This window comes from Ambystoma mexicanum, chromosome 10 (genome assembly GCF_040938575.1).
Source record: "Ambystoma mexicanum isolate Mex_15411 chromosome 10, UKY_AmexF1_1, whole genome shotgun sequence".
Classification (NCBI taxonomy): domain Eukaryota; kingdom Metazoa; phylum Chordata; class Amphibia; order Caudata; family Ambystomatidae; genus Ambystoma; species Ambystoma mexicanum.
Window position 1 is genome coordinate 1,594,088,977 of NC_090932.1, and position 17,458 is coordinate 1,594,106,434.

A 17,458-nucleotide genomic window follows, 5' to 3' on the forward strand; every position below is an offset into this window, starting at 1 on the left:
ATGGCGACTGCTTTTCAGACCACTCCTTGAAGAGTCTGCCTCTGACGCAGGGTAAGACCCCTCGTTCAGCCAGCAGATTTGGCTTTCGGTCCTTGAAGGTCTTTTGCGAGAAACCCCGACAGATCTTGCAGTCCTCCGATGAGTGATTCTGGTACATATATATGATCCATTACTCACCGTAATCGCATTTTTGATGCTTGTATCTGCTTAGATTCACATGCTGTGAATAGGCCGACATCTAGTGGAAGCTGCAGAGTATTACAGTTTTTGAAATTCGAAAAGGGACGTCAACAGGGCAGGCCAGTAATACTATCCCTAGTGTGACGTCCACTTTACCCATGGTCCTTCACGTGTCAGGGGATCCTGAGATTGTTTTGTTCTAACAGGAGGTTGCATGGAGTGTAGTGTGAGTACAGTTGTAGCCAAGAAGATATAGGCAGAAAGCTCATAACATCGATGCACCTTCGATCAGGGGAGGAAAGGTGGGCACATGTGAATCTAAGCAGATACAAGCATCAGAAATTCAATTAAGGTGAGTAACATATCCCTTCTGAGGCTTGTGTAATCTGCTTAGATCACATGCTAGGCATAGATTTGTGAGCAGTGTTGGGAGAAGGCGGTGGGTCATGAGGAGTAGCAGCAAATAAATGTTATAGAACCGCTTGTCCCACCTGTGTATGTGTTTTGGAATGTGTGTCAATGCACTAATGCTGAGTGAAGGTGTGTGTTAGGCAGAATCCTGTGCAGTTCCCTTGGGGAACACTGCAAAAAGATTAAGACTACAGGAGTAAGCAGTAAACCCAATTGGTAGCAGTCTGCACCACCCAGATTTACCTGGTAGCTGTGGCTGAGACTTCTCTCAAGAAGAGTAGGGCAGTATGCAGAGTATACACAATAGGGCCAAAACACAGAAGAGCAAACACACTGACCATAGCTTTGTATAAAAAGTATATAATTATTTATTTAAAACACTTTATGGCATATACTAGCACCCTCAATCAAAAGCAAATTAAAACACAGTCGGGTAAAGTATACACACCTCCCCTAATAGTTATCAGACAAGTCAGGGTTAAAACACTATTTGTTAGATCGGATGTGAGCGCTTAACCAAGATGGCACTCTGATAATATAGTTAAAGGAAGAGAAAAAGGCAGAGCATAAGAATAAAACAGTTCCCACCACTTTTAAGAGTTCAGAGCAAGGGGAGAAAGGCAGGTTATACTGTAGAGCCAAAGTTCATAGGCCAGGCCCACTTTAAATGGAGCAAAGCGAAATCTGCCCAGGATCACACAGCTTAAAGTGCACTGAAGGTCTTTGCAGTGTTTTCAAAAGAGGTTGGGGTGATTCAAAAGATATAGTTAGAAGGCCTGGAGCCAACCTAGTTTAGAAGCCAAGTATTTGAGGGTCACCTTTAGCAATCTGTAGAAAGGGAGGCCAGGCAGGACACAGTACCTTAACGAGCAAGGAAGCTCCAGCGGGGGCAGTTGTTCCTGGCAGTGGTTGAAGTTCGTGGTTCCGACCAGGGGAAGAGAAGATCTCCTCGAGGAGTAAACAGGGAGTCGTTGCACTGCACAGGGATGAAACCAGCCGCGGAGTTCTCGATTAAAAGGTGCAGTACTTTTATTCACGGTCAAAAGTGGTGAGCTTGGCTATCCGGCCGCCGGGGTGCTTGGCACTGGCAATTCGACAAGAGACGTCTTTGGAAGGTGAAAAGGGCGAACTGGTTGATCCCACCAGCTCAGGGGACGAAGACTCGTCCAGTAGAATATCTTCTACTGTCGTCGGGAAAGTGGTGAGGTGGTTGCAGCAGGGCTTCACCGGTGGCAGTGTTGTTGCAGATGGCTCAGCTTCTTCCCTCTTCGGATTCTTAGGTCCTGTGGCGACTTCTGAAGTTCCAGTCCCAAAGGCCCTGCTTTTATGCAGAAAAAACTCCCATTCATCAGTTTAGCTGTCAATCACACATGGTAAGTGGTGAGCGGTGCTGCTCACCACTGGGACAATCAGAGTAGAGTGCGACTTGGGTTGCTAAGGCAACGGAGTCCAGGGTGCCAATTCCCCCCTCCACCCTTCCTGTGGAACCCAGAGTACCACCATTTGGAGGGATTCTGTGGAGAAGCCCGCCAAAATAGTGGAACAAAGGGCTCGACCTTGGTCAGAGTTACAGAGACGGACACAAACGCCATTTTAGAATCGAGTTCTGGCAAAAAGACCCAACCAGTGATTTAATATTAAATAAATAAACCTGCGGTATCTTTAACATTGCACCAAAAAGTGGTGCGTTTAAAATCAATGGGAAAATCCCATAGAGAATATTCCGGTGGAATATTTCGCGTAGTAACCACTGACACCAGCCAGAAACTCGACGAGGGGGGACAGGATAGTGCCCCCTCGAAAACAGACCCAATTACCCCTTACCAGTACTTCGACAATATGATGGTTTGTACTGGTTCTGTTCACAATTTTGGACTAGTAAAGCCAATGGTGACTTTACATGCTCTGGGAGACAGTCAGTCCCAGGGTATGGAGTCTATGTTTGGGGGTCACTGACACCCCTGTGGTACTGCACTGAGGGTGCTGTGTACCACACATACAGAAAAACAGATGATACCCTATGCAGTAAAAAGAAACCCCATAGCCCATAAGCACATAAGTCAAAGACATAACTCAAATCATGTCTAAGAGTGGGAGTAAAAGAGTCTCACTCTTAGCAGGAGAAAAAAACAAATCCCAAAAAATCCATACTACTTTTAATACTGGGGGACTCACTAGGTTTGGGAAATTAGCCTTATAAGTATTCTCCCTAACAGTGTGTACTGAGCTCCATGCAGCTGCTTTGCAAATGCTGTCTAATGGGACATTTACGATAAAATCCAGAGTAGCTCCAGTGCTCCTTGTGGAGTGAGCTCTTCATGTAAAAGGCAGTGTCTAGTTTGATAATGAATAGCACAATTGAATATACCTTACTATCCATTTGGAGATGGCATTTTTAGAAATGCGGTCTCTGTCTCCATAGCACCAGGCAGAGAAGAACAGTTGATCTGTTTTTCTAAGCGGTCTGGTCTTGTTACCGTAGTGAAGGACCGCCCTCCTCACATCCAGTAGTGTGTAGAGTTTCATCTCAGCTGAGCCAATTGGTCTCTGAAAGAAAGCCGGAAGCTCAATATTGGTTCACGTGGAATTTAGAAATGAATTTAGGTGAGAACCTAGAAGGAGGACATAAAACCAATTTATCTTTATGTATGATAAAGAAAGGGTCCGGCACTGACAACGCTTGCAATTCACCAACTCTTCTTAGGGAAGTAATAGCCACTAAGAAGGCAGTCTTATATGTCAGGTGTTTAAAGCTTGACTTATGCATAGGCTCAAAGGGTGGCCCCATGAGCTTTGCTAGTACTAGATTGAGATCCCATCCTGGTGGTGGGTTTGAAATAGGAGGGTGGAGTCTCTTGACTCCCTCCATGAATGCCTTAATGATTGGAATCTTCCACCACAATACCTTACTCTGAGAGGTGGTATAAGCTGATAAAGCCGCCAGTTGGACCTTTATAGAGTTGAATACTAACCTGGAGTCTAACAAGTGAAGTATATAGTTGAGAATGTGTACAGGAGTTCTGGTGTAGCGGGATATCGCCGCTAGATGTATTTTGATGGAGGCATGAGCCAGTCCCGCCTTGGCCAGCGACAGCCGATACGGCAACACTTGAGGGGCTGTAATTCGCAGAGGATTAATCTTCTGTGCACGGCCCCAGGCAGAAGCCAGGCCTGCAAGTGCAGCGACCATGGAACGTGATGGAGGATGGCGCCTCCTTCTCTGGAGAGAAGATCTGCGTTTGTCAGTAGTTTGACTGGGGGGGGCGGACGCTGACAAGTCCAGAAGGTCCGGGAACCAGATCTGTCTCGGCCACGCCGGTGCGACGAGGATCATCCTGCACTGGGACCTCTTCAGCTGGTTGACGAGTTCCAGTAGCAACAGCAACAGAGGGAACGCATACAGGAACAGGCTGTTCCAGGGGAACGCGAAAGCATTGCCCATGCTCCTCGGCTAGGGAAACCTGCTTGCGAACCTCTGGCCTTTGAGTTCGCCGCCGTCGCGAACAGGTCGATCTTGGGTTTGCCCTATCGTCGGAAAAGCCAATACACTTGGTCCCGACACAGTTCCCACTCGTGGCACAAGCGCAGCTCCCTGCTGAGCGAGTCAGCGATGGTGTTCTTTATCCCCGCTAGGTGGAATGGCACCAGAAACATCCCCTGGGCAACAGCCCAATGCCACAGATGCTGGGCCTCCTTGGATAGGGCCGGGGACCTGGTTCCTCCCTGCTTCCGGATGTAGAACATCGTGGTGGTGTTGTCGGTGAAGATCCTCACCGCCTTGCCCTTGTAGGATGGGAGAAACGACCTGAGAGCCCAGAACACTGCTCTGAGCTCGAGGATGTGGAGTGACCTCTCCTCCGAGAGCCAAAGGCCTCTCGCGTGAAGATCTCCGGTGTGCGCGCCCCATCCCTCCAGGTAGGCATCCGTCGTCACTGTCTCCTGGTGTGCTGGGGTCTGAAAGTCTGCGCCCGCCGCGAGACGCGCACGGGTGCTCCACCACCTAATAGCTTGGCGGAAGACCTCGTTGAGCGGGATCTTTTCTTCGAAGCTGCCCACCGCTTGCATCCAACGGGCGTCGAGGAACTCCTGTAGAGGACGCATCCGCAGCCTGCATAGGCACACCAGGTGGATGTAAGACGACATCATGCCGAGAAGGGACTTACACCTCACCCTGGACACGTCCGTGGCCAGCAGGCGCTGCACCTTGCCCAGGATGGCCTTCGTCCTTTCATCCGACGGAGAGGCCAATCATGCCACTGTATCGAGCCTGGCTCCCAGAAACAGTGCGACCTGTGACGGAACCAGGTGGGATTTGAGGAAGTTGATGGAGAATCCCAGATCTGTGAGCAGTTGGACGGTCTTCCCCGTGTGCTCGATGGCAAGCTCCCTTGTCCTTGCTCGGATGAGCCAATCGTCCAGGTAGGGGTAAACGTGGATCCCCTGCAGCGGCGCCGCCAATGGTGCTATGAACTTGGTAAATACCCTGGGCGCCGACTTCAATCCGAATGGCAGCGCCTTGAATTGGTAGTGCCGGCCTTGGACTACGAATCTGAGAAACTCTTGGTGTCCTTTTATAATGGGGATGTGGAAGTAAGCATCCTCCAAGTCCAGCGACGATAGGAAGTCGCCTTCCTCCAGCTGTCCCAGCACGTGCTGGAGGGTGACCATCCGGAAACTTCTGGGCCTTGATGTATTTGTTTAACCGACGCAGGTCTAGGATGGGGTGCCAACCGCCTGTTTTCTTTCGGACGAGGAAGTATCTTGAGTATACTCCGGAGCCCCAGAGCCTCTTTGGGACGAGCTCGATGGCACCTTTCTTGAGCATCGCCCTTACTTCTAACATCAGTTGAGGGACGTGATTTTCCTTCCTGGCCATGGGAGGAATGCGGGGGCACTTCTTTAGAAATTTGAGAGAGTGCCTCTGGGCCAGGGCATCCAGCACCCAACGGTCGGTGGAGATGGACTACCACACGCTGACGAACTTCGCCAGCCGGCCTCCCACCGGGGAGCTCAGGTGGGGGCCCCGACGCTACGGCCGGTTCAGTCCTGCTTGGCGGCGGCCTTGCCGCCCTGGCCTCCTTGGCGACGGCGAGATCCTCTGGACTTGCCGCGCCCTCTGTAGGCCTCTTGCGACGAGGAACAGGCTGCCTGGCGGTACGTAGGAGCCACCGCCGAATCCTTTGGAGGCACCTTGCATGCCTCCGGAGTTCCGAAAGGGTAGCCATCGTTGCTGCAAAACTCCCAAGGCCCCGCGCTGTCTCTGTGTCGGCCTTGATGGCCTGAAGTGACTCATCCACTGTTGTTCCCGTCGAAGGGGATGTCCAAAACTCTGGTTTGCACGTCCTGGCGGAAATCTGTTGCCTTGAGCCCTCCCCGCAGTCGAAGGCAAACACTAAATACTGAAGTCGAATAAAGGTTGTTTGACTTTTTTTGGGTCTTCTGGGTCACCAGATGGCTTCATCCTGTAACTTGCTCTGTAAAATGTATACTTACAAGGTTGTTTTGCTGTTCCTGTGCCAGGTGCTCAGAAACCAACGCCTCCAGTACTGTGACTAATCCTTTGATGTCATCCCTTCTCCCCTACAGGCAGCCCCTTCCTATGAGGCGAGGCCACTAGCCGATAATCCCCCTGGAAGTGGTTCTCAGCGGGTGGATCCCATGGGGAGGGATCCCCCTCCCCCATATGGGACTAGGGATGACTATCCGGGGAGAACGCAGTATGTTCAAATTATACCAAAACCTCCCTCATCCTCCTACTCTATACAGGGTACTATGATTCCCACACTTCCATGTACTTGAGATGGGTAGATCATTTGACCTCTTTGAAAAGTACAGAGACGAGTAAGAGTAGAAACTACCCATGCGAGTCATATGTGAAGACTGGGACAAAGAAGAATCCAAGTAACCTAGTTGTGAATAACATCAGTACCAAGGTGAAGAGGAGTGGAGTAATGAACACTCTGCAGAACCAAAACCAGCATTCTAGTCAAAAGGAACAATATGTGAGCAAGTGGAACATAAAAAGGAAAGAAAGACTGAAGGTGGTGTTCAGCACTTCCTCGAAGAGCAGCCGCAAGCAGGTTGGCGGTCCAGCAAAGGAGAGACCGGGAAACCGACACGCGAAGCGAGAAGGTGAAGCCTCTGAAAAGGGTCAGAAGAGAAAGGACGACCCTTCCCCCAACGACAAGCAGGCTACTGAAACCAACAGAAGAAAAGTGACCACAGGGTCCATGTCAAAGGCAGACCAGCAGGGAGCAGCAGCAACAGAGAAGCTGTAGCTGGAGAGGACCACACAGAGCACGGGACAGAGGAAATTGAGTCCTGGGACCTGCCGGAGCCCAAACCTCGGTGGAGGTAGGGGCTTGCTGGGGCTAGCTGGTGGGGAGAGAAGGGCCTGGGCCCTATAAAAAAGGGTGGAAGTACCCTAGAGAACAATGCTGACAACAGAGCCTGGAAAAAAGACGTAATAATTGCACCTGAAGACCCCCTCCCACCCAACCTCCCCCTCCACCTACAGAAAAAAAAGTATAATAGTTATATTGACAATAGCAGTACCGGGCGGGATAATGAACCAGGTCTGCTATATAATCAGCAGAAAAGCCAGGGGAAACAGTCATTACCCCTGGCATTGTGGACATTGTGAGAACAAGAGCATGCTTGGCAGGTTAATGAACCAAGTCTGGGGAAGGGAGTCATTGGTTACATGTCTTTATATCAAAATCAGTTTTAGTGAAAGCACAGAGTATTTTATAACAAAAACCTTTATAGTGAATGCATTTTGGGGGGTAAATCCCCCAAACCCCTGTTTATCACCACTATAAGCCCACCTCAAAAGTTTCCCGAAAAAATTGAACACTTTACCCCACCCCAAAATGCATTCGACAAAGGTTTTAGTTATAAAAAAAATACTCAAGATACAAGCATTCAATATAACGGATTCGATATAAATACTGTATATCGCAGTCATCGCCCCCCCCCGTCCCGTCCCCCCCACATTACCCCCAAGCCTTCGTGAACTGTGGGAAAAGGGCCTTGGGAAAAATATTCCCACTACTACGGTGAAACTTCAAGCCAAGAGATCACGGAAAGGAAGCTATACCCTGTGATGTGGTCTACTGCAAAGCCAAGGAAGGACAGAACTGAGAAATTCCCCAGGCACTGGGAACAAGATACATGGAGAAGGGAGACATTCTCCAGGGACCCAACAGTGAGAAACTACGGGCAAAAGGAATGTTATTATTTGAGTTGGAACTTGTATCAATAGAATAGAAACACACAAATATACTTCAATAATGTACACTAAGTGTTCTGAATGCCAACAGTACGATATTAATGTCCCTAGTCACCAGTGGGTGTAGATTGTGTCTGTGGGCCATCGCAAAAGGGTCTTGTTTGATTCAGAAACTCAAAGTATTGAAGTGTATTTGTGTGTTTTCTATTGCTCCCTTCTGAAGAAGGCTTTATAACTGCCTGATAAATAATTGTTTATGCAAGAAACCTTGAGTGTAAGAGTTTACTTGAATACCTGTAACTGTGAATCTTTGACTAACTCCGCTACAGTTCACATTTCCTGGCTGCTCAACACGATACCAAAACTGTGCAGTACAAGCTTATACCAAAGGTTGGTTTGCCTATACCTGTAGTCATAGTTGTTTGTAGTGTTCCCAAAGGGTACTGCATACAAACCTTGCCTAACAGTGAGCATTAAACAATCCCTTCTGCAGGAATATTTTTTTTTTTTTGTTTTTAAACCTTTAGTTTTGGTATTTAAGACAAAAAAGCTGTCGGGGGGGGGGTCTTGCGTGTAGAGGTAGTAGCTTTATGAAGTTTGTTTCAGTGTCTTGACTGTACGTTATGTCTTTCATCTACTGTTGTATGGTCGGGGTGGGACCCTTGGTGAATTCTGGCGGTAGTGTGATATGTCTGGTGTATGAATATCAGGTGTATTAGTTTATATCTTGTATTTAGTGATATCTTTTGTGTTTGTGCTAGGACCTAGTCCCATTCTTCATCTGGGATTGTGATCCGAAGAGCCCTCTCCCACCTCGCCTTAGGTGCCGTCGGGTTTGGGGCTGTCCCCGTTAGTAGAGATTTGTATAACATCGAGAACAGTTTGCCCTCTCCTTGTGATTGGATGACCCCATGGAGTAACTGCCATGTCTCAGGTTTTTGCGGGAATGCTGGAAGAAGCGTTTGTAGGGCGCCTCTGAGGCAGAAATATAGGAACATATCTAGTGCGGTGGAGGCTCTGCGGTCTTTGGCTTGTTGGGGGGGTAAGGAAGTGCCCCTCGATAAAGAGGTCCTCCATATTTTTAATTTGTCAACCCAATCCAGATACACTCTCTCAGCGGTTAGTGGGACACCAGGTATGAATTTTACAGGCAGTAAGGGGGAGAACCTGGTCTGTATCTCGTATTTTAGCGCTCTTTTTTTCCATATTGCTATGGTGGAGCCTTCTGCAGGAATTATGACAAGTTAGTGATGTCATTTGCACTATAACCGTCAGCTTGCCTCAGACCTGGACTTTTCCCACTAATTCCATGAGGTGTCCTGTTGCCGAAAACGGGTGTGAACATGCCAGCAGAGACAGGCCTAATCTTGCAGTGGAGACAGGAGACAGAATGATTGGGACCCTTGGAGGAAGGAGAGGAGACCTTCGACTGACCCCTTTTGGCTGTCCCAGCAGTGGGTCCCGATGCTCTGATGCTCAGTCCAGACCTCTCCTGTAAGTAGAAATACCCCATCCATAGATTGTATGCCCTGTATTCTTTCAGCATTGCCCAAGATATTTCCACATTGCAAAATCCCCTGTTTGCCGGTGTATCTTAGTTCTTTCCCCATTGAAAAATCCAGTTTGCCTGTGTAGATCTTTAGCCTATTGATCAAAGTAAATCAATTAATTCCCCCATTTAATTCACAGGATCTGTATTGTTGGCATTCGAAACGAACAATCTTTTCCCAGTGTGAGCCAGTATAGTCAAATATTTGCCAAAACAATTAAACCCCAAGCCCTATTTCCACCTGTGTTGCCATTGTAAGGTGCACAACAAAATAGTTCCTATTTTCACATTGTGAGCTAAAAAACAAGCTGCCATTTGCATTTTATTTCTCACATTTAAATTGAGCTAACCTACTCATAATCGATTTTCCCATTCTGTTCTGGTAATAGCCCTAAAGCCGGTGTGTTATTGTCAGGTGTAGCAACACACATTTTTCCCATTGCATTTATCTCCTCTATTGCCTCTGTAATAAAATAGTCCAAAATACGATTTTCCCATTGTGTGCCGACTAATATTCCCCAAAGCCCTGCCTGTCCTTTTAGTTGTAAGGAAAACAAATTCCCCATTTCCATCTATTCTTTCCTATAGCAGTGGGGCTAAATAATCAACCGATTTTACCATTGTACTCTTAAAAACAAATTTTCCCCTTACCTTTCTTCCTGTCATATTGTTTCTGTGAATCATATCCCAAATACGATTTTTCCTTTGTGTTCTTGCCACTGCCTTCCATACAAAAGAATCAAGCCTAGTGGATGTTTGAGGGGTGAGGGTTGCTGGGACAAAAGTAGAATTCCAGTTGCATTCATTTTCCTTGTGTGCTTTGAACAGTCCTTTCCTTGTATTGGGGGGGGGGGGGGTGATGTAAAAGGTAGCTATTGTAATTGCATAGTCTGGTGTCATCTCTGTGTTGGGACTTTACTAAAAAGGATATTTTGTCTTTGTTTTGCCACAAATGACTGGCTGATGTAATCTGTGTTCTAATTTGCCTTAATTAATTAATAAATATCCTATTAATACACACCGGCCTGGTTCTTAGTCCATTGGGGAACTGGGTATTTGTTGAGGTTGTGTGTGAGACGGGTTGGAAGCCTAAGGACCTGAACGATAGAAATAAAAGCATTTTTATTGTGTACCACATTCATTGTAGGGGGAAGGAGATCCCAGACTTGCGTGTGACCGTATAATAAACCGCGACAAAACGGGCGACTGTGCATTATGTTAGACTTCTAGTAATTATTTGACGTTATAGCTTCTTGTGTTCATTTATAGTGTATATTTTATAGCACACCAGTGTGATGTATTTTATTGGGGCAACTACTAGGAATAGCGTACTTCACTAACAGCCACCCCCCCCCCCCAATTGAGTTAAGCCTGACTGCTCTGCCATAGCTACCTCTTTAGAGAGCTTGGTCATTCCTTTGGTTGAAAGCCCCGCCTTGCCTCCGACCACAAAAAGAAGTCAGTGATCCTAAAAACGAAAGAAGGGGTTGGGGGGGGAGACAGGAGGGGCAAAAAGTTCAGGAGTCCCATAAAATGGCATAGTAGAATCCCTAAAATTGATTTTTGCGCCAACAGTTTCCCATTCCCCCTCCAACAAACAACTCACAGCTGCAGACTAAGGTTTCCCTATCACGGTTCCCCTCCCTCTGTCACTCTTGCCCTCTATCTAAGGTAGATCTGGGAAAGGCTGTGGTGCGGAGGTTAAGGAGGATGAAGAGAGCTGGGCAGTAGCCTGGCTCACCCCTGGTTTCATTATAGTGTGGCTGGTTCTAACAGCAGAAATTATGGGTTAACACCAAATGGAAAACAGGACCTCTTACTAGTTAAGTGTCATCTAGCTCAGGCTACAGGGTTAAGGCGTGTCCCAGTATGCACACCTATTTGTACCAGTAAGGCCTCAGTGGTTTTTTGTAAAACAAGGGCTATATGTCTTCTTTAGGGGCGCTCCCCACCGCTTCACCTAATAGGTGGCTGCAGCAGTCAAAATCTTTATCTCTGCTGTGATCTGCTCATCATTCCAATAGTTGGAGGCCAAACCCCAAGCGCCAGAGTGGGGGAGGGGGTGGATGGGGGCGTGTGCAAATGGACAGCATCAAGCTAAGCAGTAGAGCGATTTAAGACCAAACTTCAGGCCTTTCACTTCTTGCAGCATACTGTCTCAGCGTGTGTAATAAAAGACCAAGCAATGGGGTGTATTCTGCAAGGTGCCTTACACAGGCCATGGTCTCTTTGTACAACCTTATCTTTCTCACTTACTTGTATGGCAGAAGTGTTAACATCAAACTTCCGGAAGATCGCAAAGGCCTCTTCGAACAGCTCGTTGCTTATGGCGATGTTGGCAATGTCTGGAGCATCATAGTTGTCCAGCCGATTGATGTACTCCATCACGCGAGTGCGGTCAGCCTTAATAGCAGTCAGGATAAGAAGGTTCTGCAGATTCCTGGAAGGAAAGTGAACAAAGCACACAGACCTAAATCATGGCAGCGGGAGACCCTGGACTAGAGTGCAGGGGGCACATTTGCCAAAAGGGATACTTGAGTACAAAGGAGGGAGTGAAAAGAAGCAGTCAATGTCCAGGTTTTCAGCAAATAAGATCATTGCCCGCTCATACTGTGGGCTCCAGTGTCCTCATAATTGATGGGGAGGAAAGGAGAAGTAACAAAAAGAGGGAGAGCGCAGAGAGTCTGCTGATAGTATGGTGAAGAAACCGCCCTTAACTGTTATCCTGAAATCTTTCAATTAAGGTATATCTTTTACTTGCTCCTCTCCTTACTCACTAACAGCCCTTGTCTACTTTCAACGTCACCACAGATTTATATTCCAGACTCACCTATTTAATCATCCCACCTTCCTCTCTGGCTCTTTCCCTATACCCACTCCAGCAGTTTGAGGTGGCACTAGGGCGGTTCCTGACAATCTGGAGCACTGCTTTGAGGCATGACAATGGTAGTTAGTGCTTAGGTAGAGTGACCAGACGTCCCGGTTTTGGAGGGACTGTCTCGGTATTTGGTGCTCTGTCCCCCTTTCTCAAGATTATGTTCCTACATAAAAGGCCTCAAACCTTCAAAATGTCAATGAGACATCTGCCCAGCCACACTGGTCAAAGACTGCGCCAATAACAAAGCCCCGTTCATCACATCCTTAATTAACAATTCCTTTACCTCCAACAAAGGAGCAGAAAACCTGAAGGAAGCATGGGTACTTCCACTATTGAAGAAACCCACCCTGGACCCCAATGTTCCAACAAACTATAGGCCCATCACCACAGTGCCCTTGTTACTGAAAATCTTGTGGCTTACATACAACTTCAGAACTACCCCCGTAAAGCACAATCTACTTGGCCTTTGCCAATCAGGTTTTAGAACTGGCCAGGGGACTGAAACAGCCTTGGTTGATCGCAAAATCCAAATGGATCAATTTAGAGACAGAGGCAACCTTGCCATCCTCCTCCTGCTGAATCTCTCGGCAGCCTTTGACTTGGTGAACCATAACATCCTATGCCGCCACCTTCCCAGTGATGCCCACTTCTCAAACAATGCCATAAGCTGGATTGAATCATTCCTGTCAAATTGCTCCAGGAGAGTCTTCCCCCAGTCACATGCAGGGTTCCACAAGGATCTTGCGTCTACCCTACGCTTTACAACGCGTTCACAAAACCCCTCTTTGACCGACTCGACAAATTGGGTGTCACATATACAAACTTTGCTGACGACACCCAGATACTCATACCCATCACAGGCAACCACGACGCTGACTCCAAATCCCTGACCGCCATCTATTCTGCCATACAAGCCTGGATGGCAGAATACGACTATAAAACAGATATCCTGATCATAGGCAGCCCATCTAAACTGAAGAACCTCCCATCCACCTACATATCCTTTGTCATCGATGGGAACATAACCACAGTGGCCAAAGAGGTCCAAACCCTCGGGGTTTACCTAGACTCTGCACTAACTCTCACCCAGCAAGTAAACGCCATAATATCAGCCTCTGCATACACAGCCAAAGTCATCACCGCCTGCAAACCTCTACTAACCATAGAGAACTGCATCACACTGGCTAGAACCTTGATCTTCTCCAGGACCTATTACTGCAACGCCATCTTTCCAGGTTCCTCGGCCAAAAACATCACCAAATTTCAGATTGTCCAAAACAATGCTATCCGTGCGGCACTCAGCATCCCAAAATCAGCTCACAACTACTAGACGAAATATCCACTGGCTACCAGTCAGAAACAGCATCAAATTCAAAATACTCTAATTGACACATAAATGCCTGTCCAAAACTGCCCCTCACTATCTCTCCAATCAAATAACTAAAGCTCAACCATCCAGACCTACTAAGTCACCCTATCTGGGTCAGCTATCCATTCAAAGATTCAAAAAAGACAAAAAGCAAGAGGCTGCAGTATCCCGGTTATCACTGCCAACTATTGCAATGCCATGCCCCCAGAGCTCAGAACCGACCCCTCACTTTGGTTGTTCTGCAAAAAACTCAAAACCTGGCTCTTCAAACAAGACATCAAAAATAACCTCCAATCCTACCCATATCTGCTCCCGCCCCATTAGATGAGGCAGCCCTAATGGTCCTAAAGACCACCTCACTACACAACTGCCACTAAACGAACACCTGATTTGGGACCAAGACTCTGACAACTCTGCATGTAACTTGTATGGACTCGCATACTGCATTTGACTAAGCCCGAAACTAACTGGATGTAACAAACTCCTTAAGCACAAATGTTTGAGTAAGCTTGAAAGTAAGTGTAACCAATTTCCTTATGTTCAAGACCGTTTGTATTCGACTGCAACCATATTCTTAAGCACAAGCCAGATGCCTCAGGGTTAGGGGCGCTACATAAATGTAATAAATAAATAGCAAACTGCAGTGGTTCTGGTTTTTTATAGTGGGTGCAGGCAGGAATGCGTTCTCGCACAGAAGAAATGCTGCATTTTAACAGTAACACTATTTATATAGCGCGCAAACAGCCCAGGGGCATTGAGGCGCTGTTACTTGTAAGAGCTTAGTTACTTAGGTACAGGAATGGTAGCAGTCGTTGGTACATTGTAAATACTACAGACATAATTACAGCTTATGCAATTGGTCATTACATTACAGCTTATGCAATGGGTCATATGTATAGTATTCATGTTGATACGAGGGGCTTTACGTGAAGAGGATGGTTTTCATAGCTTTACGGAAAGCGATGAGGGAGGCCTTGCCTCAGATTGTGGGAGGTAGGGCATTCCAGTGAGTGGGTGCAAGATATGGGAAGCTGGAACCACCCGCTCTGGCTCTTTTTATTAGTGGCACATAGAGCATGTTGGTATAGAGTGATCTGGTTGGCCTTGTAGAGGAGATGGGCTGGATCCTTTGTGAGAGGTAATCGGGAGCAGTGAGGTGGATGCACTTGTGTGTCAGTGTCAGAGCTTTGAAGACTTTTCTTTACTTTATTGGGAGCCAGTGAGCTAGTTTTATAGCCTCCGAAATGTGTTATCTTTTAGCAATGCCTTGGGCTGCACGGAGAGCACTATTCTGAATGACTTGTAGCCTTTCCAGGTTTTTAGCGCAGTAGTCTAGCCTGGAGCCAGTGATGGCTCTGGCTATGTTTGTGCAGTTCTCTTTGGAGAGAAAGGGCCCGACTGCGTTGATTAGTTTAGCGTGATCTGCAGCTGAGGAGGCTATTGTGTTGACTTGTCTGTCCATGGATAAGTTGGAATCCAGATAGACCCCCAAGAGTTTTGACTGAGTCTGAGACATGTATTTTGATGGTGTCAATGGTGAAGTGACTGAATTGGGAGGCTAGACTTTTTAGTGTGTCGGGGGAACTCGGGAGGAGTTCTGTCTTGTCGGAGTTGAGGCAGTCCATTGTCTGACATCCAGGCTTGGATGGTGTTGTAGAGGTTGTTAAGGGTCAAGGAGTCAGTGTCGTAGTTACTAGTGAGGGTACGGAGGATCCGGGTATCGTCAGCGTAGTTGGTGTGGGAAATACCCATAGCGTTGAGGATGAGGAAGAGGGCCGTGTGAAGATAATGTAGAGGGTGGGGGAGAGGCAAGAGCCTTGGGGCACACCACAGAGTATGAAGGTGAGTGAGGCGAAAGCTCGAACCCCCTTCTCCTCCAAACACTACTGATGTGTAGTGCCTTGACAGACGCTTTCAAGAGTTAGTCCCACTTTTACCTTAGTTGCTCTGACCCGGTTTTTTACTTTTTAAATCTCACCCTAAGCTTAGGCGCTATACAAATAAATTCGAGAACGTGGTAAACCTACGAGCCAATTAGTGCTCTTAATAAGTTCATCATCCACCCAACATGCATTCTCATGCTGACCCAGCAGACAGCGCTCCAATCCTTACCTGTGCTCGCTGAAAACAGAGTTCTCCAGCACTATTTTCTCAAGCAGCTCAATCAGCTCGTTGGGGAGATCTGCTGTCATGAACGCCTTCACTGTGACCGATACCTCTTCCGGGTCCTGGGTCTCCGACAGAGCGGTCTGCACTACCTGCTTCCATGGGCAGAAAGAGGAACCTCAGAAACTCATTTATGCATCACATGATAGGACATGACTTTAGAGAGCGTGACCCGTGCGCTGGTTTGAATAGGTGCACATTCAGAGACACAATGAGTAACGCTTCAAGAAGGATTTGTAGAAACCCAGTGCACTGCATTTAGTGGAGGTCATGGTTGCAACAGATTGAGAGTCCTGGAAGAGGGATGTTCCTTCCCCATGTCAGGAGGGCAGACTACACGGTCAGAAGCAGTGCAATGCTCTCCGCTCCCATGGTTGTTTCATGCATCCGGCTTGATGCTCCATGCGTAATCCTTCTAGCCCCCATGCCGAGACGGATTACCCAAGGGCTAAACAGGGACAATAGCCAGGGGGTTGCATTTAGTAAAGTGATACCTGCCCCGGGAAATAAGACAGAAGACGATCCAAATTCAGCAAATAGTTAATGTCACTAAAAAACACTAGGTTGGCTGTTGAAGGCCTCTAACCCCAAATGACTGCAACTCTCCCGTTTTCTAATCTCCTGTTAAATGGAGCATGCCGAGTAGAAACAGTGGGCAAGCCAACAACTTGCCACCGTCAAGCCCAGCTAGTTTCTTAAAACCGCCTCCCAGAACATTAGGAACTCCAAAGCTATCGATTAAGTTTGCACTTCCGCTTTGTGATGTGTTCTCTCACTGTAACCAAAGGTCTGCCCTCGCCCAGCTCCTACAGCCACAGGGTGTTCTAAAGCTCAAAGCCTCGCCCCCGCGCTCTCGATGGTGCCGCAAGAAGCTGCGAGCAATGCAGCTCCCTCGGACTGATCATACGTGGCCAGTCCGACACCAGCGCATGCGTGTTCGCGGCTCGAGTAAGGAGCATTATATTGGCACAGCATTTCAAGTGCCTCTAAATGCCGCCATTGATTATTCATACTTGCCAACCCTACAGATTTAGGCAGTAGGCTACTGCTTTTGAAGCAGCCCTACCGCCTACAGATTTCAGTGACAGATCCTACTGCTTTTTACAGTGGCAAGTAATTTATGTGATTCTAAGGCAGGCTCCAGGCCAGAGCATGCAACACATTAATGAGTCTGTCTATACAGTGGACTGGTAGGTGATTACTTTGATTGCACTCAGACCAATCCACTGACCCGACAGCTACTTGACTGTCCTGCACTCTTGCCAGTACAACCCTTTGGTGAACCAGCAGTGAAAGCAAGTGGCAGAGTGTAACACCATCACACAGCATCTGCCGAAAATTTGGTGTTAGCATTCAGAATTATACATTTAACATTGCAACATCTTTCCATGTTGCGCTGGTTGTATTTTTTGTATTTTCCTGTGATGTTATGGGAAGAATTATTTTTCAAACTTGAAAAATCCTACATCTTTTTGGTCACAGAATGTTGGCAAGTATGGATCATTTAGGAAGGGTTTCTTCCAACAAATGCATCCCATATTTTACTGTGCGCGTGTGTATGTCCTATGTGTTTGGGTTCTATGTTTAAAGTGCATTCATGTCACTGGCCCGCCTTATCCCTGTGGACTTCAGAAACACGCCGGTCCAAGGGCTCTGCCCTTCAATCTCTGGCTT

The 17,458-nt window shown here is 47.4% G+C and overlaps 1 protein-coding gene across 2 annotated transcripts in view; it reads right to left on the minus strand.

Moving 5' to 3' along the window:
• CLTCL1 (clathrin heavy chain like 1) overlaps positions 1–17,458 on the minus strand; it is an 804,099-nt gene that overhangs the window by 291,855 nt on the left and 494,786 nt on the right. The window contains exons 19-20 of one of the 2 annotated variants that reach the window (XM_069619951.1): positions 15,731–15,876; positions 11,628–11,811 (exon numbers count right to left, since the gene is read on the minus strand). In XM_069619951.1, coding sequence (XP_069476052.1) covers positions 11,628–11,811; positions 15,731–15,876 — 330 coding nt within the window. Of the gene's footprint in view, positions 1–11,627; positions 11,812–15,730; positions 15,880–17,458 lie in introns of both variants that reach the window. The other variant, XM_069619950.1, reaches the window with a different exon arrangement.